Raw genomic sequence first — 18,831 nt, forward strand, 5'->3', positions numbered from 1 at the left:
TCCCGCACGGCATCGTCCCGTACGGCGTCGCGCAGCTCTGGCTCGCGAGGCCGCGAGGAGCGAGCCCGCGCGCGGACCAGGAGGCTTGCGAGCAGGCGTGGTGCTGCTCTGGCTCGAGAGGTTGCGGCGTGGCCACCCGCTCGGAGGGCTCGGCGCGCCATTTCCTCTTCGACCCCCCCTCTCCACCTCTTCCTCTTCTGAATGCTTCACCCACCAACACACACACACACTTCCCCAAGGCGCATCGGTCCTCTTTCGGCTGCCTCTTCTACGGCAGTGGCTCTCCATGGCCGGCCTCGAGCCTGCGACTGCGCGCAACCTGCTCCGGCGGCTCCGCTCGCCGGGCTGCTCCACCTTCCTCGTGCCCGGCGGCATCGCCGAGATGTTTCTCAACGACCCGGACTACGAGGTCGTCCAGCTTGCGAACCGGAAGGGGTTCTGCAAGCACGCGCCGCCCAGATGCGGGCTATAGACCCGTCTGTTTCCAACGCGCACTTCAGAAGACACTCGGCTGTCTTCAAGACACTTGCCGTTGACACTTGCCTGTGCTCACGCGCCAGGCACGCGCTTCGCGCCGGCTCTCCCATCGTGCCCGTCTACATCTTCGGGCAGACACAGCTCTTCTACACCTTCTCGGGCCGGCTGCAGCAGCTGATGCGCCGCCTCTCTCGCGCGCTGCGTGTCTCTCTCATCCCATTTGTCGGCCGCTCGTGGCTCTCCCCCTTTGTGCCGCTGCAGAACCCGCTGACCGTCGTCGTCGGCCGGCCAATCAATCTGGACGTGGCGCCCGTGGAGGCGCCCACCGCCGAGCAGATCGACGCGCTCCACGCCGAGTTCACCGCGGAGCTGCAGCGCATCTTCGACACGTACAAGGGCCGCCACCCGGGGTACTCCAACAAGCGCCTGTACGTGGCGGGCGAGGACGACGTGACGCGGTGGGGAGAGGAAGAGGTGGAGGCCATCCGCGAGCGGCGGCGGCTCGAGCAGTTTCACCTTTTCCCCGCCAAGCTCTAACGCGAGCGTGAGCTCTGACGAGAGCGAGTGTGAAAAGAGGAGAGCGAGAGAGAGGCGTTTAATAAGTATATGATCTGCGAAATTGTTCGCAGCTACACACTGTGTGGAACGGGCTAGCTCAAGGTTGCGTTAGATTGTCAATGGAGAATGGCCGCGTTCTCGCCCCTTTCCTGTCCGCGTGGGTCTCAGAGGACGAATGAGCACCGGACCTTCGAGGACATCAAAGTCGGCCGCGCCCCACGGCTATCCCGCCGGCTCTCGAGTGTCGCAGCGCGACGCGCTTCACCCCTCGACTCCGCGCTGCGAGTCGATTGGGAGACGACGCTCGGCCACTGCCAACTCCACCCTGACGTGACGCACATGCGCCGAGTGTCTCCCCCGAGGGTGTCCTTGTATAGTATAGTTGGTTGCGAGTTAAAAAAAGCCCGTTCCGCACCCGCAGCCAGCACCAGTACACATGCCGTTCTGGTGCCCCTCGGCTGGCCAGAGGACGACTCACAATGCAAAATCGGAAAGACATCACGAGGGGCCGTATAAACGGTGCCGCAGCGGCCCGGGACACTAACAGTGAGTTGCTGCCACTCGCCCGGCCTCCTCCCCCTCGGGGTCGCCCGGAAAGTGGGCTTGCGCACCGGCGCCCCCCCCAGCACGCCGACCCGAGGTGTACCCTCCGGCCACCTGGGAGGGGAGCGCTCTCCCTTTTTGGCCCATTGGCTTCACCATGATGGATACGGAGGTGGCCAGCCCTTGGTTGTGCACCTGCGGCGCGAAGAGGAGGTGATCTCGGCGGACGACGGCCATGCCGAGAGCGGGTCCAGCGCGGAAGAGGGTGCGCAGCGCGTCGCGGCCGCGCGCTTGGGAGCCGGGGGGATGGCCGGAGGGGGTGGGACGCCTGCATGTCCTCGAAGCTCCCATCCGCATACGCAAGCCGAGCCGCGAACGGCGGGGAGGGAGTTTTGGAGGGTCAGCCAAGGACGCGCATGGCGAGTGACAAACGAACGCAACCTGCCCCGTCGCTGGTTTCTCATCGTGCACCGTATACGTGTACGACGTCGCGGAGCGTCAACCCGTCAACACAACGCTCAACGGCACCCCGTTTCTGTGAAAGTGCGAAGCTCTATCGCTAGTCACCGCCTCCGGAACAGAGCCGCTACACCGGCACCGGCACCGGCGCCGGTGCCGGTGTGCCAGACACGCCGATCGAGCTGCCCACCGCGCAGAATCCAGATCTCGCGGCTCTCGCCTGCTCTCTCTCGCACCCCCAACGCGCTGCTGTAACTCTGATATGACTCGGTCACATGATCGCCTCCCCGTCCGAGATCAGACTCTCCCTTTCCAGCCGTGGCGCGGCCTTCCCGTCGTACCTGGCCGCCCTCACTGTGGTAGACATCGCACGCGCCATTCGCACCCCTTGTGAGCCACCCCTTGGCTTGTCAGCAACACCAGGCCTGAGCAACCGCAACGCCACCCCACACACGGCGAAAAGTGCCGGGGGAATGAGCAGGACTGCTGCCTCGTCCCATTCAAGCCAGGAGGGGGAGGGCGGCGGCAGCGGCGGTGCCGCCGCTCGCGCCGCCGCCGCTCGAGCCGCCACTGCCACCCTTGTCGCCACCGCCACCGCCGCCGCCGCCGCCGCCCAGCGCGGTCGCCACCACTGTCCTCGAGGCCTGCATCGCCATCCTCGGCGTCATCTCGCTGGTCACAGCGGCATTGGTTTCGAGAGGGAGCCGCTTGCGCCGGATGGCGAAGCGAGCCGACGGCATCGAGATACGGCTTGCGAGAGGCTTGTCAATCCACTCGGCTGTGTCCGCTGATGGCTCTGCGGGCGTCGAGATTCGAGCGGGCGCGGCGGGTCCACTATCCGAGCGGGCGGAAAAGCAGGAGAGGGTCGTCGTCTTGTAGGCTCTCGCAGGCGGCTCTCGGGTGGGGTGGGGGGCTGGGGGCTGGGGTTGGTGGGTGTGCCCGCTGTGTTTTGGGGGGTCACCACGAGTCAGGGATATATTCAAAATCAACTTTGGTTTAACGATGTAATGTGGCCTCGTGACGGGATGCGCACACGCGCAATCGCGAGCCGAGAGAGAGTGCAGCACCGCATCCGCTAAAGAGCCGCTCGCCACGACCGACCCCCGCTCGCTAAAAAGAAAAAGGCAAACTTACTCGAGCCTTGTAAACAGCGTCCAAGCTACCATACTTAGCCAGCCCAGCCAGTTTCGTACCACAACATGAATGACTCTGGGTTCAGACAGAAACCGGCACCAACTTGATTCGTAGATCGGCGTCTCCCCCTCCCCCTATGGGCCGCCACCCGCAGCTCGAGCTGATTTTGAGTGGCGTATCGGCGAGATGCGTGCCAAGATGCAGGCTGAGCTGCGCGAGCAGCTCGACGCGCTGCAGATTTCGATGGAGGCAGAGGCGAGGCGCGCTGATGCCGCAGCGAGGCGGAGAGGTCAAGGCGCTGTACAACAAGATGGAGAGGGGATTATGCACACGCGTGAGGGGTTGATAGTCGCACTCGCAGAGGCGCAGCTCGGCAAGCACGAATATAGTGATTGTTAAGAGATATACGTAGCGTTACAGTCGTACGGTGGTTGACCCTCCCACCGTGTGGCCTGGGCCGCCCGGACCCCAGAGCTGCGCACGTGCAGACAGCGTTGCGCGAGCGTTGGAGAGGCCAGCCTCCGGCTTCTCAGCGTGTCGCGAGTGCTGTGTCTCTATCTGCCTGGTGGATGGGTGTGGTGGGGGACTCCTGGTGGCTTTTCGTTACAAATTTACGGAATTACGGATTTACGGATCGACCCCCCTCCCTCCCCGTCCCGCGGCCCGGCCGTGAGACCGATCTACGAATCAAGTTGGTGCCGGAAACTCATGCCGAATGTATTCCCCGCCGAGGGCGTGCTCGTGTTAAGTCGCGCATCCCTTCCCAATGGAGTGGCCCATGCTCCAACCCGCCTTGCTGCTTTCGGGAGGCCTGCTGCCTCTCTCAGTCAAAGAGGTCGAAGACCTCCTCGTCCATGCCGTCATCGTCATCACTGTTGTTGTCGGGAGGCGGTCGCTCCTCGTCCACGGTGGCCCGTTCGGCGGTGGCGGTGTGGAACTGCGCAAGAGCCCGCGCCTCCAAGATCCAGACAGTCGGAGTTAGCTTGTTCCAAATGAAGTCCGAACGAGTGAGCTGGAGGAGCGCCGTGTGCAACGCAGTTGAGGTCTGGGCGACGGCGCACGGTGTGCCGCAGACCGTGAGCCCATCGACGAAGAAGGCCTCCCAGCGATCGGTCGCGACGACCTTATACAGACTCGGGCGCGTCATCGCATGAGAGCCGCAGCGACTCGAGCGTCGCCGCGGCAGGGGTACGGGTAAGGTGCGTCCAGGTCTGGTCCTGGCCGCCTGCGGACGCGTCCGGGTGTTTTTATGAGCTAGCCTTCGATGTTATGAAACAAAGAAAGCCGACCGCCCCTCGCGTCCGGTGCTCACCGACGGCCATCCCCGTCCGCTCCCCTCACCCCCGGCCGCGACGGCGGCGGCGGCGTGCGCGGCCGCGCTCGCGGCGGGCCTGCTCGGCCACAACGGCGGCTGGGACCGGCGGCGTCTCGTCTAGCACTACTCGGAAGAGACGGCTAAGCGCGTCCGTGCGGTGCCCATCGTATCGCTTGATCTCCCGGTACGCGGCCTCGGGCTGGGGCACCTACGAGCACAGATACGACGTTTTGGATGTCTGCGGAGATTCTGTCTTAGCACACACAGTGAGTCATTCGGAGTCATTCGATGGCAGGACAGCTGGACAGGTGCGGGTCAGGGGCGTCCCTTTTGCGACTGGTCTGGACGCGTCCGGGTGTTTATTATCGATTATTATTCGCCGTGTAAAGAGAAATCGAGCCCCACAGCTTCATCAGCTTTCCTAGTATCCAAACGTTTTTGAGCGCAAGATATGAGGGTGGCCTAAGCAACTGAGGGAAAGCTGATCGATCGAGCCGAGCGTGCCCGCGGCCGCCTCCAAACAAACAATCTCTCTCCCTCCCCGCCTCCCGCGCAGCACCGCCGCTGGGGACCGACACGCTGCGGAATCGGATCGAGCCCATGCACCGGGCAAAGAAGGACGCTGCAGAAGCGGTTGGAGAGGCAGCCGGCGTCTGCCGTCACAACGAGTCCCAGCGCTGGTTGGACATGCGCGTCGGCTCGCCCGAGGACTGCTGTCGCGACCTTCCCGTCGTGCCGCAGCCTCCGACGAGCTCTGCAACCGAGGAGAGTGAGGGTGCGCCTCCCCTCACTGCTGGCCTGGCTGCGCACCGCCCCACAAAGCACCCCCTCGAGCATCTCTCTACAAGTACAAGTGCAAGGGCGACCTTCTCCAAGTCGTCAACGCGCCCGGCGGCTCCGGCAAGACTTTAGCCTTGGCCACCCTCCTTGCGGAGCAGGAGGAGTTCCGCTCTCGGTCGGCAACGTGGCAGCTAGTCGAGGGACTCGGTAGTTGAAGTTGTTACCCCCCCTGAGTGAGGACAGGAGAGAGAGCTTTTGTGGTGTTGGTGTACGCAATAACGGGACAGGGTAGTCGTTCTCTCTAGCTCCCCTTCTGGCTCTTAGCATGAGCTGCGCCGTGTGTCCGACCTCTTTTGCGCAGCAACACCTTAAACTTTTCAGGCCCTCCAAATTCGGGTCGGAGCGTAGCGGGGAGAGAGAGAGATTTTAGAGAGATTTTTGTTTGTGTTGCGGGGAGTGGGCCCCGAGTTTGAAAAACGGACGCTTGCGTCCTAGCCTCCAACAACGCCTCCCCGGCGCAGAGGGGCCCCCGGAGGGCTGCACAACCGCTCCACGCCACGCCGCTTGCGGCGGTCCTCTCCCAGCTCGCGGCGCACTTGGAGCACTTGGAGCACTTCGCGGTATTTCTTATTTTACAACTGTAGTGAGCCTGCGCGGCAGGTAGCTGCAGAGGTATACAAATATGGCGAAATCCTCCTCGATGGCCGACAAGCTGGCCCTAGTGCTGCTGTACGTCTTCTGGTGACCGCTCGCCCGGAGCCCGGTCGTTGCAGCCACTCTCGGCTCCCACCACACACGCTGACAGCCGCTGCGCGCCGAGCAGGTTCGTCGGCAACTACTACTACAATCTCTACAACAAGCAGGCCTCGATGAAGGCGGGCGGCAAGGACGGCGGCCTCACGGTCACCATCTCGGTCATGCAGATTGTCGTGTGCGCCGCGTGGGCAATGGGCCTGTGGCTGATCCGGCGCAACCCGACGCCGCTGCTGGGGCTGAAGGCGCCTGCGCCGCAGCCGCTGCCGGCCATCACCAAGGCGGACGTCATCAGCCTCCTCCCGCTCACCTTCTGCTACGCCTTTGCCCACACTGCGGGAGTCGTCGCCCTTACCGCCGGCTCGCCTGCCTTTGGACAAATTGTCAAGGTCGCCTCCGCCCGCCACTATACCACGGCGCCACCAGAGCCACCACCACCGCCTTCTCCACCGCCGCCACCGCTGCCGCCAACACCGCGCCACCGCCGATCCACCGCCGCCGCCCGCGCCCGCGGTTTCCCCCCCCCCCCCCCCCCTCTCTTCCCCCTTTCCTTTCCCGAGGAGCTGGCAGCCCGTGCCGCCGCCTGTGCTCGCTCGCTACCACGAGGTTGTTCCACGAGGGCCCGTGAGCGGTCGCCGTGAGCGTAGGCCGCGGAGCCGGTCTTTGCCGCCGTCATCAACACCCTCTTCTACGCCAAGTCGCCCTCGCTCGCAAAGTGGTGCGTGCTGCCGGTGATTGTCGGCGGCGTCGCCATCTCGACGCTTAAAAAGGAGAGCGACGGATCGTACTCGGTGCCGGCGAGATGCGGCGAGATGTAGAGATGGCCCGAGATCGCCCGAGATCGCCCTCGCAGATGGCGCGAGGTGGCGCGAGCTGACGCGAGGCGACGCGAGCACCCAGGTGCCGCTCGATCTGTACGTGCTCGCCTTTGGCTCCGTCAACAACGTCTTTGCCGCGTTCAAGGGGTCCGAGAACCACAGGGCGAGGGCCTAGATGGAGGGCACAGACGCATCCTACTTCACGCGACGCTCGCAAGTTAGCGCGCGAGACCGCAGTCGCCCGCGCTCACGAAACGCACACAAGACCGCAGGCGATGGCCGCGCCCGGCCTTAAGGACAGGATCGGCGGCGTGGGGAACCAGTTCGCCCTCACCAACGTCCTCTCGCTTGTCTTCCTGGCGCCATGCCAGCGTGGTGCTGTCCGAGAGGGCCCGAGACTCCGCGAGAGGACCCGAGACTTGGCCGGCGCAGGTGCCGTGTATGGTCCTGTCCGAGGGCGCCAACTGGCCCAAGTTCGTCGACCTCTTCACCAACGACGACGCCTTCCGGTGGGGCGCTGTGCATGTGGGCATCTCGGGCCACCCTCGGTTCGCCCTCGGGCCACCCTCGCGTCACTCTCGAGTAGGTGGAACTTGTGCCTCTCGGGCATCACATTCTACCTCTACAACGAGCTCGCAACCATGACCATCAAGGCCACCGCCACATCTCCCCACATCTCCCCACATCTCCCCACATCTCCCCACATCTCCCCATAAGCTCGCAACCATGACCATCAAGGCCACCGCCACATCTCCCCACATCTCCCCACATCTCCCCATAGCTCGCAACCATGACCATCAAGGCCACCGCCACATCTCCCCACATCTCCCCACATCTCCCCATAAGCTCGCAACCATGACCATCAAGGCCACCGCCACATCTCCCCACATCTCCCCACATCTCCCCCACATCTCCCCATAAGCTCGCAACCATGACCATCAAGGTGCAATCTCCCCCACATCTCCCCCACATCTCCCCACATCTCCCCTGATCTCTTCCGCCACCTCAAGGCCACCGGCGCGGTCACCGCGTCCGTCGCAAACACGGCCAAGCGCGCCATCGTCATCGTCGGCATGGCCATCGCGCTGGGCATCCCGCCCGGAGCGAGGGAGAGGGGCGCGCCCCGGGCCATGTCCTGGACACGTCCGAGACATGTCCCCACAGGCAACCCGCTCAAGCTCGAGGAGAAGGTGGGCGCATCGACGGCGATCGCGGGCGTCTTCATCTATTCGGTCATCGACGAGCTCCTCGGCAAGAAGGGCGCCGGCGCTGGGCCAAAGGTCAACAACCCGATGGCGAGCCCCGCCATGTCGACCCGCTCGAGGACGAAGAAGGCGCCTCGTGTAGCCCAGTGCCTTGGGGTCGAGCAGACGGCTCGCCCCCTCCCTGAGCCGCGGTAGCCGCCACCCCTCGAGAGGAGCCAGGGGGGCGCCGCACTCCACCACGCGCACCTCGGGCCTCACACTGACAGCGGGGGCGGCCAGAACTGTCCTGTCCCCGCGCGAGCGCGCGGAGACGCTTCCCTGATCCTTGCCCCTGCCCTTTCCAGGTGGCGTGAGCTGAGGCCGGGCACTCCCCCACGCCCGTCCTCCTGCCCGAATACCTAGCCAGCCGCTCTCCGCTCCCCGAGCCTCGCCCTCGCTCTCTCCCCGCGCCACCACGAGCTCGCGCGGGCGGGGGAGGGGGGAGGGGGGGACTTTCTCTCCTTGCATCGTACACACAATTTGGGCGCCGCGCACCGCTGCTCCAGGTTGCGTGGTATTGCGTTACCGACTGGGCCGCGAGTCGCTCAGCGCGGCGCGGCTCTTTCCGTCAGTACACGGCCGGGGCGCATATACGTAGAATGTCGCGCCGGGGGACGGGCAATCTGACTCGTTAAGAAACTAGAGAGGCCGTTCATTCATTCTTGTGGTATGTGGACGGTCCAAACTGCTAAAACTGGTCACGCGGCAGCAGCGCAGCAGCCGGCGCCAGCCGGAGGCGGAGCCGCGGCACACCGCACACCGGACACCGCACAGGGGGTGGCAGGGAGGAAATTGACAAATGAACAGCCGACCGACAGCGGACCATGCAGCGGTGAGAGCGGACAGCGACAGGGCGTCCCAGGCCGTCACACACCCTCCCGTGCTCACACGCCGTACACCGTCACCGACTCCGAGGGCGACGCGAACACGAACACGCGTGACACCCTTGGAGACTGCCCGCAAACTGTCATGAAATTCTTCTTTCAGTGTGTGTACCTGTCTGTGTTTTACAGTTGGTGCCAGTGGCGGTAGTGCGGCGCCCAGGGGCCAGACCCGTCCCCAGTGTTTTACGTTGAATTCTTCTTCATGGTGTACCTGTGTTAGTGCAAGTGCGCGCCAGTCAGGCGCCAGTCCCGTGCCCAGTAAAGAAAGGACATACAAACCCAAAGGAGGGATGGGAGGAACCGTGCACTGACGGTCGGCCGTCAGAAACCACATGGATCGCGTCACACCAATCCTCGCTACCCAACGCGGCCAAAGGATATCCACCTCGAGAACCTCGACAGAGGATGGGAGGACGTCATAAATAAATAAATAAAACGGGCACGCCAAACGAGGGGTGGGAGAAGGACAGGCTCTGGGGGGGCGCGGGGCCCCCCGGAGGCACCGTGCGCCGCGCAGCAGTGCGGAAACGGGGCTCCGGCGCTCATACTCGCTCATACCACCGACTTCCCGATTAAGTACGGTTAAGTAGAGGGCAGATTTGGAGAGATCTCGAGGAGTACATACAGATAGACCCTCTAACCATAGGAAAACTCTAACCTGATCGGTCGTACTGACCGCCGACACATTACTCCAGACAGCAGACTGTGACCGTGTACGCGGCGCCGGGCCGGCGGGCGGGAGGCGGGAAGTGCGGCGCGGACGAGCCACGAGGGAGCGAAGCGAGCCGCGAGGGAGCGAAGCGAGCCTACACTCTACACAAAGCTGCGCACCTCACCCCGCAGCAGCTCGTACGTGTGCGCGTCGCGCCACCTCTCCATCTGAAATTGCGACGGCGCCGTCGGCAGCTTGACGCCGTGCCGGAGGCACCGTGCGATGAGACACGGGAAGAGGCCACAGTCGAAGGCGTTTGGCTGCTTCGGGGAGCACGCCCTGAGCGATCCGATGGCCCAGCCACCAAAGTCGAAGGGCTCGCCACGCAGCTCGCGCGAGGCGATGTCCATGAAGCCGCACACGTGCTTGACAAAGTCCTCGTGCTGACCCGACATCGAGTCGGCTGAGAAGATGCTCCTCGACTCAAAGTCGACGACGACGCAAGTCCAGTGAAAGTTGTGAACGTGCGGAAAGATCAAGGCTGAGAAAGAAAAGAGAGCCTCCCTCATGTCGAGCCTCCTTACAATCCGACGAACCGACTCAACAGTAAACTCACCGTGCGTTCCAGCCAGCTTCTTTGTCGTCAATGCATCGATCCCACGGACCTTGCGCTCGTGGCGATCCTCCCTGGCCAAACTACTGTGGAGGGCGGCAAACCACGCATTGACAAGCTCATCGTTGAGGTAGTTGCAGGTGAGGTCCTGCCGCAGCTCTGCCTCTGAAATGAGGCCTTTCGGTCGAAGTCGGGCGAAGCTGTCCTTGTTCACCACGTAGTTGTTGATCGTCACATCCACCAATTCGGTATTCGTGGTTCTCGCCTGTTGCGTGCGACGCACCTCCGCGAAGGTGGCTTGTGCCTCCAGCTCTCGGGGCGGATTCAGCCTCGAGAATCGCATCGATAGTTTGTCTTGGATGATGCCTAGCATCGCCGCCGCGGGCTGCAGAGTGATCTCCGGCAGCTTCGCCACAAAGTCCTTGAGGGGTGTCGCGCCGGGTGGTAGGAGCGAGGCAGCAGCCTGCTCTGGAGAGGGCTCACGATCAGGAGGGGACGGGGCAGGCGCCGCTGCAGCTGGCGCCTCGGCCATAGGCACATCATCCGTGCGAGCCGGGCTCTCCGGCCCAGGTGACGGCTCTCGCTTCGATGGAGACGCCGACGGCGGGAGTGATGGCTCAGCGGGTGATGACGTTGCTGCTCCAGCGTTGGCGTCAAGCTGCGAGGAGTGTGAGGAGGGGGCGTGCGGGCGGGCCTCCTCGGCGTCTGAGTCAGGAGCCGCGTGACGAGCATCAGCAGCGGCAGCACGACTAGCATGGCGAGCGTTGCGCTCATTAGTGGCAGCAGCTGCGACGCGCGCAGCCGCCGCGTCGGCGTCAGGCTGCCCCGCCGTCGCCTTGGAGCTGCGGCGAGACGTGGATGGTCCGGCTGTAGCGGCCTTGTCAGATTCCTCGAGCCGCTCGATCAACGCGGCCTTCTTGCCGCTCCTTGAGAGGCCGCGCTGGAAGAGCAGTTCCTTGAGCTCGTTCACTTTCATCGCCATGTAGCCCTCGCTCTCCTCATCCCTCGCAGCCTTTGAGGATGGCTTAGGCGCAGCCGCCTGCAAGAGCGCGAGCGTCTCGTCGAGAGATTCGAGCGTCTCCTTCGCATCGACGAGCGAGTAGATGCCGTCGGCGTCAGAGGTGAGCGAGACGGGCGAGATGAAGGCGTGCATCGGCTGCCTCTTTTGCCGCTCGCTCGTCGAGGCGGTCAGCGTCGCGTACCGGTACTCAGTTCGAGAGTCTCCCACGGGCTCGTACCACTCGGCCACCACTGTCACGCCCTTTGGCAGCTTGTCCAAGGGGAGGGGCTCGCGCCGCAGCTGCGCTCCCTGGTAGATGGTGGTGACGCGGCCAAGCCACCACTTGAAGACCTGCTTTCCGAGCGGACCCGAGAGGAAGGCCATCGCAAAGTCGTCTCCCGGCCGAAGATAGCGAGGCGCCTCCTCCTCGCCATCGGCGACATCTGCCGCGCTGCTCGACGCAGCCTCAGACTGCGGCGGCTCCGTCGCTCCGGTTGCAGGCGCCGCCTCCGAGGGGCCCCGCCGCACCGCCCCCTGCCGCTTCTGGATCTGGCTGGCGCCCTGACGTACACGTTGGAGTCGGTCTCGCGACAGCCTGCCCCCTCGCTTCACGCGGTTGAACTCGGCGACCACAGCTCGCTTGTATCCCACGCCGCCGCCGGGCAGCGCGAGGGTCGGGTCGGTGCGCCGCTGAGGCTGCGGCGCCGCCGGCTCGGCCGCGCCACCCTCGGCTGAATCTGACTCCTCCTCCTTCTCCTCGAGGCGCGCGATTGCGTCCTCCAGCCGCCGAGCGTCGACCGCGTCGATGCGCTGCATCTCGCGCACCTCCTCCGGCTCGGAGGACCCGTGCACGTCCGGCTCCGCGGGCAGGCCCTCGAGGTCGAGCTCGTCATCATCATCGCCGTCGTCGTCGTCATCGTCGTCATCGTCGTCACTGCCGCCGCCATCGCCGCCGCCGCCGCTGCCGCCGTCGTCGCCTCCGCCGCCTCCGCCGCCTCCGCCGCCCGCCTCGGCAGCGGCGGTGCCGTCCACCTCTGAACCATCAGAAGTGCGCATACAAAGAACGCGCAGATGGATGCTAGATCGCACCAGAAGCAGCCCCATGAGAAAGCTTTGAGTCCCGTTGATGGTGACATCGCCGCCGAGCTTGTGCGTGGCCCTCGCGAGCCATTGCCGCGCGGTCGCCTCCGCCCTGAAGACCCGCGCATCGAGGCAAAGACGGGGCTCGACCTGAAAAGTTTGAGAACTTGAGCACGGTACGCGATGATCCGCTACATAAAGTTGGTCCACGTTGGCGTGCTCCGATGTCCGGAGCCGGTCGCGCGGCGCCGACGGCAGTCCTGGGCGCGCAAAGTGCGAGAGAGACGAGCCCCGACCGAGACCGAACCGTCCACGAAGCGCCCGTCGGGCGAGCAAATTTTGCCGAAAAACAAAGAAAATCCGCAAAATTTTCTTCGCGGGGCTCTGCCCCGCACCCCGCCAGGGCTCCCGCCCTGGACCCCATCGCCCCCCCGCATGGGTACCCCCTAGGGGCCCCGCGCCCCCCCAGAGAGGACAGGGTCCCCACCTGCACGAGCAGGATCTTGTAAGGACGATGGGAGGACGTCATAAATAAATAAATAAATATAACGGACATCCCAAGCTAGGGCTGGGTCGAGGACAGACACGTCCCCACCTTTGCAGGATTTTGCAAAAGCGAGGGGGGAGGGCGCATCGCCGCGCGGAGAGGGCTGGGCACAGGGCACAGGGGATCTCTCTCGCACAGGATATGCACTCGGCGGCACGAGGGCAAGGCTGGGCGTCCTATGTTTGTGCTCCCCCCCGGACCCCTCGCTCTCGGGCACTAACCATCTGACCACTCATCGACGGGGCTTGGCGAGCGGCCGCGCTGCGGGGCAGGGCTGGTGAGAATGGGCTCTGGCCACTCGCCCGTGCGGTTGTAACCCCGCATCTGTCGGACAGAGGCCTCGACCGCCCCTCGCGGCAAGCTCTCGAGCATCTCGAGCAGCTCGCCCGCCGCCATCGCCGCCTCGAACTGCTCCCTCATGCCGAGCGCGCCGCATACCCTGCGGACCGCCTCCTGCTGCACCTCGTCCGGCGTATCGGTTTCATAGCCGGACGAGTCAGCGGAGGCGGCCCGCTTGGCGGGCGGAGAGTCGGGCGACGGCGAGCGCGACTGGCGCGAGGGCCCGCTGCCGCGCGCGGACAGCGCGTTCTTGTCAACGAGACGGGGTCCAGCATCGGCACGGCCCCTGGCACTGCGGCCCTTGCCGCGCTGCTGCTGCCCGCGCTTCCTTCCCGGATTAGGGACAGTGAAGGAGCAGCCGCGCACTCCGCCGCCGCTGGGCGGCGGCGGCACGCGCGCGGCGGCGGCCGGGCCCGCAGGCGCGGCGGGCTGGCCACCCGCGGTGGCACCCTGCGGCTGCGATGCGGCTGCGGCGGCGTACGTCTTGGGCGCCGGCTCCGCGGCTGGCGGCGCGGCGGCAGGGGCGGGCGGCGCCGCAGGGCTCGCGCTCGCAGGCGGCTCCGTGGCCTGCGCCTGCCGCTCGTGGCGCACGGCGCGCTCGAGCTGCGAGTGCGGGTGCAGCTGTACGATGACGTCGCCGCTCTGCGTCGCGGTGAAGGAGACCGAGTACGGCGCTTCGCCGTCGTTCTTCTTCTCCGCGTAGACGAGCGCGTAGTCGCACACCTGTCGTTGGTGGTCAGTGAAGATGGTCTCTGTGCAGCGCTCGGCGGAGCCGACGCGAGAGAAGTGGGAGGACGTCACGCCGCGTAGGATTGCGCGTGAAAATTCTTCTTCACCCACGACTGAAGCTCCGCGGGCTCTCGCCGGCAGCAAGCCACAACGTGCTAAGCCAGGGCCAGGACGGAGTCTGACGGCACATCGCCCGCGCGTGTCAAACAGGCCCCGCTAGCCTCGCCGCTGCTATGGACAGCGCCGGCCTCTCGCGCTGGCCAGAGGTGCTCATGCTGGCGCAGGTCGTGCTGCTCTACCTCCTCACAACACAGCTCGCCAAGATCCAGTCGCAGCTCAAGCTCGTCCTCACCTCGGCCGCCGTCGCCTCCGTCCCCGCCGCCGCCGGCGGCGAAGTGCAGCCGCAGCAGGCAAAACCTTCTGAGAGCTTCCGTTGCCGAACCTGCGCCACACACGCGAGCTTCCGTGCTCCAAGAGCTCGCCAAGCACCTCCCAGACGCCCTGTCCACCCGCCTGCCCCGTCCCTCTCAGTCGCCGCGGCCGAGCGCCTCCTCCGTCGGCGTCAAGTTGGCACGCAAGCCGACGCTCGACAATCTGCTGCCAGACGTGCGCCGCCAGCACCGTAGCCGCACGTCCCAGGGTACCGCATCTCGGCTCATCGGCCACGTCCGCTCGGCTACACAAAAGCACTACACAAAGCACAACCTCCGGCCCGAAATCGCACGACAGCAACGGACAGTCACACACGACATTCCTCGGCGACACGCGACTTCTCGGCTCTGTCCCACGCCTCCCTCCCTCCCTCCCTCTCCCTCCCTCCCTCCCTCCCTCCCTCCCTCCCTCCCTCCCTCCCTCTCTCTCTCTCTCGATCTCTCGATCTCTCACTCTCTCGCTCTCTTTCGCTCTCTCGCTCTCTCGCTCTCTCGCTCTCGCTCTCTCTCGGCCACATCTCGGCTACATCTCGGCCACACACACCGGCGCTGCGGGGCAACGGCTGAGCACGGCGCTGCGGGCGGGGCAGGTGCCAAAGAAGGGCTTTGCACCGGCGTGCGAGTGGGCGCTCCTCTCGCCTCCCGAGCTCGAGGTAGCCCAAAAGGCGAATGGTAGAGCGAGATGCCGCGCGACTCAGGGCAGAATGGTGCGAGGGAATGCGCGCTAATGAGCACTCGCGCGCACTGAGAGGTCGGAATGGACCCTGAGACGCACTAGTGCTCGAGATGCGGCGAGATGCGGCAGGTCCGGCGAGAGTTGGGGAGGTCTTGCTAAGACAACAACAACAGCCGCCGCCGCCATCAGTTCGCAGTCTTCGGCGTACGCGCCTTCCCCCGCCCCCCTCCACCGCCGCATCTCCCCACATCTCCCCATACCTCCCCGCAGGTCCGCGCTTGGCTTGGCGAGGCGCGGTTCGCCACTACGCCGCGAGACCTCCTCGTCACATTCATCCGCGGGCACGCGTCACCGCGCCGGCCGGCCCGAGTCACAGAACTCGCGAGGTCTCGAGGCACCGAGTGGTCACTAGGTACGCGTACCGCGCCGACTGGGCAGAGTGCGCCTTTGTCTTTCTGGAGCGCGCGCTCGGCTGGCGGGAGGAGGCGGGCCAGAGATGCCGCCGAGATGCCGCCGAGATGCCGCCGAGATGCCGCCGAGATGCCGCCGAGATGCCGCCGAGATGCCGTCGAGATGCCGCCGAGATGCCGCCGAGATGCGACGCGATTGAGACTGGTCGAGATCGGTCGAGATCGGTCGAGGGAGGCCGGGAGTTGGCGCGGAGGAGGGCTGGAGGTGGGAGAGCGCCGCTTGCGTGTCTCCTAGCCAGGCCAACACTCACCGCCTTGTCTTTCCGTCGTCCGCAGGTGACACTCGAGAGAGAGTGAGGCGACCGCACTGTTGCCTGCGGTGATGCCTCTCCCTGAGATAGCACACACCGCCCTCGTGAGCAATGCGCCCTTTCTCTTTGCCTCCGTGCGTGTGGCCCCGTCGTCCGCGCCAGGGACGCGCGTACCACTCACTGACTGACTGGCCACAGGTGGGGGTGGGGCGGCTGGTGCGCGACCCGCCTCTGGACCGCGCGCTCTTCGAGGAGGTTTGCCCCTCAGGCCACGTCGCCTAGAAGCAAGCACGCATTCCTGTACTCCAACTCGCGCTCGAGAGGACAACCAATCCGCTGCACTCCGCCGCATTCCGCTGTCCTCACTGCACTCGTACCCCCTCGTACTCACGCGCTGCTCTGAGTACGCTGCACGATGCCGCAGCCCCGCCCTGACCTCGGTGCACTCAGCGCGTAGGACCCGTCGGCTTTGACCGCGACGGCCACGTCGTGCTCTGCGAGCGGATCGGCCAGACGGACGTGGGGAGGCTGTTTGAGCATTTTGCGGAGGCGGGCCGCACCCGCACTCGCGCACTCATGCACTCGCGCACCTTGCACATCGAATGACCCGTCTCCCCATATCTCCCCACACCTCCCCACATCTCCCCAAACCTCCTCACATCTCCCCACACCTCCCCACATCTCCCCACATCTCCCCACACCTCCCCACATCTCCCCAAACCTCCTCACATCTCCCCACACCTCCCCACATCTCCCCACACCTCCCCACATCTCCCCGCATCTCCCCACACCTCCCCGCATCTCCCCATATCTCCCCACACCTCCCCACACCTCCCCATATCTCCCCACACCTCCCCACACCTCCCCACACCTCCCCACACCCCCCCACACCTCCCCACACCTCCCCACACCTCCCCACACCTCCCCATATCTCCTCCGACGCGGACGAGGGCCACCTCTCCATCGACCCTGCCCTGCCTCAGGAGAGCTACATCCAGCACCAGGCGTACACGCGCGAGGTGGCGGGCCCTAGAAGCGGAGCCCGCACTCTCGCACTCCAACAACCACGCTCGAGAGGACACGCACTCAGCCGTACTCGGCCGTACTCCGCTGTACTCACTGTGTCTGTGTCGCTCGTACTCACGCGCTGCTCTGAAGACTCTGCACGACACCGTGCTCCCGCCCCGAGGCTGGCGGACTCAGCACGTAGGCTGCCCATATCCCCCCATATCTCCCCATATCTCCCGCCCCGAGGCTGGCGGACTCAGCACGTAGGCTGCCCATATCTCCCCATATCTCCCCATATCTCCCGCCCCGAGGCTGGCGGACTCAGCACGTAGGCTGCCCATATCTCCCCATATCTCCCCATATCTCCCGCCCCGAGGCTGGCGGACTCAGCACGTAGGCTGCCCATATCTCCCCATATCTCCCCATATCTCCCGCCCCGAGGCTGGCGGACTCAGCACGTAGGCTGCCCATATCTCCCCATATCTCCCCATATCTCCCGCCCCGAGGCTGGCGGACTCAGCACGTAGGCTGCCCATATCTCCCCATATCTCCCCATATCTCCCGCCCCGAGGCTGGCGGACTCAGCACGTAGGTTGCGCGGCTGTACAACGCCGCCAACTCAAAGGCGAAGGGGAGGCGGCTGTACAAGGTGGCGTACACACACACACACACACACACACACACACACACACACACTCACACACACTCACACCGCTCACCCACGCGCACCGGGCCTTGCACTTTGAATGCCGTGCTAGCTCCTGTCCTCTAGACGCGGAGTCGCGAGGGGGCTGCCCTGGCCCTTGCCCCACCACGTTGTGTGTGTGTGGAGAAGTGTACCTGGCCTGGCCTTAGGTCGTGTACGTGCTCGACCTGCGCGGTATGGGCGTGGCGCACCTGAACAAGCGCCTCCTCTCCCTCATCAAGGAGGTGGGCGCATCTCGGCGCATCTCGGCGCATCTCGGCGCATCTCGGCGCATCTCGGCGCGTGTCGCTGCCACCCAGGTGAACGAGCTGTTTGGCTGGTACTACCCCGAGACGGTCTACCAGTTCTACATCATCAACGTGCCCCCCCCCCCCCCCCCCTTACCCCCCCCGCCCTTGGCGCCGCCCCACAGCCCAGCAGGCATGGAGAGGAGCGGGCGTCTCCTCGCCTGCTTTAGGGGCCCCTCGTCTTCCGCACCGGTTGGTCGATCATCAAGCCGTGGATCCACCCGATCACCGCCGCCAAGTTCGCCGTCCTCGGTGGCGACTGGGGCAAGCGGCTCGACCAGGCCGGCATCTCCCTCACGGGGGGGGACTTGCCGCGGCGGCTCCCCTCCTGGATGGTGGGCCCCCCCCCCCCCCTCCCCCCCTCTGCGCCTCTTCACGCCTCCTGCTGTGGTGAGAGCAGGCGGAGGCGGAGCGGCTGCTCGAGCGCGAGACCCTCGAGACGCTCTCGCTGGGCTACATGCCGCACGACGACCTCGCGAGCCTCGGCATCCAGGCGCCGGGCTGAGAGGTTGGAGGGCCGCAGTGGCAGAGTGCAGGGCCGGACGCTGGTGATGGAGGTGTCGTGCAGCGCTGTGCTAGGCAGGGGGGGTTCGCTCGCGGTGTTTCGAGCGTTATTTCAACACACGAGACCGAGCGCTGTCGTTTGGCGGCTGGGAAGGTAATTAGCTGGACACAGAGAAGACGCGCTCTCTGAAGGTGATGACTCATGACTGATGTGATTGACGCCCAGGCACTCGGGCACACGCGCCTCGCGCGCGCGCGCAGCGCGGTGAACCGGTGTGCAGACGGGCAGAGATTGCCAATTACCATCCGGCTGAGCATTGCAACACAGGTACTGAACATTTCCCAGTTCTTCACACGCGTCACTCCCGCCCCCGCTAATGCTCTGTCATGTGTTCTGGGCAAAGACGAGTGTGAACCATAGGGCGGCGGGTGTGGAGGGCGGTAGCGACGGGGATGCTTGGTGACGGTGACGGTGGGCGGGGGTCACCTTCATGCTTCGACGTTCAAGGTCCTCTTTCGTTCGCGTGTCCTCCCGTTACGCCGCTCGTACCGGCGGCACATGCTGCGCAGCGC

At 65.2% G+C, this 18,831-nt stretch overlaps 6 protein-coding genes across 6 annotated transcripts; 4 read left to right on the forward strand and 2 right to left on the reverse strand.

The window, feature by feature from the left end:
• Positions 1 to 253: 253 nt before the first annotated feature.
• On the forward strand, positions 254 to 1,014 carry EMIHUDRAFT_72558 (hypothetical protein; the record flags this gene model as incomplete). The annotated part of the gene is made up of 2 exons (XM_005782974.1): positions 254 to 435; positions 561 to 1,014. Coding segments are annotated over 2 exons (636 nt in total), but the record flags the coding sequence as incomplete, so codon positions are not given.
• A 2,751-nt stretch (positions 1,015 to 3,765) lies between these two features.
• EMIHUDRAFT_365317 (hypothetical protein) lies at positions 3,766 to 3,932 on the forward strand (the record flags this gene model as incomplete). Its single annotated transcript, XM_005782975.1, has 1 exon — positions 3,766 to 3,932. A coding segment is annotated over one exon (167 nt), but the record flags the coding sequence as incomplete, so codon positions are not given.
• Positions 3,933 to 3,994: 62 nt separating this feature from the next.
• Positions 3,995 to 4,318, reverse strand: EMIHUDRAFT_232576 (hypothetical protein; the record flags this gene model as incomplete). Its single annotated transcript, XM_005782976.1, has 1 exon — positions 3,995 to 4,318. One exon carries the CDS (start codon positions 4,316 to 4,318, stop codon positions 3,995 to 3,997), a length of 324 nt encoding a protein of 107 aa, XP_005783033.1.
• A 1,625-nt stretch (positions 4,319 to 5,943) lies between these two features.
• EMIHUDRAFT_418362 (hypothetical protein) lies at positions 5,944 to 8,744 on the forward strand. Its single transcript, XM_005782977.1, has 10 exons — positions 5,944 to 6,007; positions 6,090 to 6,408; positions 6,667 to 6,810; positions 6,920 to 7,000; positions 7,110 to 7,196; positions 7,270 to 7,346; positions 7,424 to 7,490; positions 7,848 to 7,926; positions 8,002 to 8,171; positions 8,387 to 8,744. The coding sequence occupies exons 1-10, from the start codon at positions 5,949 to 5,951 to the stop codon at positions 8,393 to 8,395; spliced, it is 1,092 nt and encodes a 363-aa protein (XP_005783034.1). The 5' UTR covers positions 5,944 to 5,948; the 3' UTR covers positions 8,396 to 8,744.
• Positions 8,745 to 9,778: 1,034 nt separating this feature from the next.
• Positions 9,779 to 14,115, reverse strand: EMIHUDRAFT_232580 (hypothetical protein; the record flags this gene model as incomplete). Its single annotated transcript, XM_005782978.1, has 7 exons — positions 9,779 to 10,693; positions 10,769 to 10,888; positions 11,024 to 12,103; positions 12,320 to 12,422; positions 13,087 to 13,496; positions 13,788 to 13,948; positions 14,037 to 14,115. 7 exons carry the CDS (start codon positions 14,113 to 14,115, stop codon positions 9,779 to 9,781), a joined length of 2,868 nt encoding a protein of 955 aa, XP_005783035.1.
• On the forward strand, positions 14,061 to 18,426 carry EMIHUDRAFT_456499 (hypothetical protein). The gene is made up of 8 exons (XM_005782979.1): positions 14,061 to 14,335; positions 14,457 to 14,531; positions 16,737 to 16,772; positions 17,354 to 17,410; positions 17,617 to 17,691; positions 17,767 to 17,828; positions 17,927 to 18,089; positions 18,155 to 18,426. Exons 1-8 carry the CDS (start codon positions 14,159 to 14,161, stop codon positions 18,257 to 18,259), a joined length of 750 nt encoding a protein of 249 aa, XP_005783036.1. The 5' UTR covers positions 14,061 to 14,158; the 3' UTR covers positions 18,260 to 18,426.
• The last annotated feature ends 405 nt before the right edge of the window (positions 18,427 to 18,831 follow it).

The sequence above is a fragment of the Emiliania huxleyi genome, assembly GCF_000372725.1.
Source record: "Emiliania huxleyi CCMP1516 chromosome Unknown EMIHUscaffold_183, whole genome shotgun sequence".
NCBI lineage: Eukaryota > Haptophyta > Isochrysidales > Noelaerhabdaceae > Emiliania > Emiliania huxleyi.

Excerpts from the sequence above, each read along its gene's own strand:
- EMIHUDRAFT_418362 (XM_005782977.1), top strand. The coding sequence starts at position 5,949 with ATGGCGAAATCCTCCTCGATGGCCGACAAGCTGGCCCTAGTGCTGCTG. Across the intron at positions 7,001-7,109 it reads AGGGGTCCGAGAACCACAGG|GCGATGGCCGCGCCCGGCCT; the intron begins GCGAGGGCCTAG and ends ACAAGACCGCAG. Across the intron at positions 7,347-7,423 it reads ACCAACGACGACGCCTTCCG|GTGGAACTTGTGCCTCTCGG; the intron begins GTGGGGCGCTGT and ends ACTCTCGAGTAG.
- EMIHUDRAFT_456499 (XM_005782979.1), top strand. The coding sequence starts at position 14,159 with ATGGACAGCGCCGGCCTCTCGCGCTGGCCAGAGGTGCTCATGCTGGCG. Across the intron at positions 17,411-17,616 it reads AGGGGAGGCGGCTGTACAAG|GTCGTGTACGTGCTCGACCT; the intron begins GTGGCGTACACA and ends GCCTGGCCTTAG. Across the intron at positions 17,829-17,926 it reads CAGTTCTACATCATCAACGT|GCCCCTCGTCTTCCGCACCG; the intron begins GCCCCCCCCCCC and ends CCTGCTTTAGGG.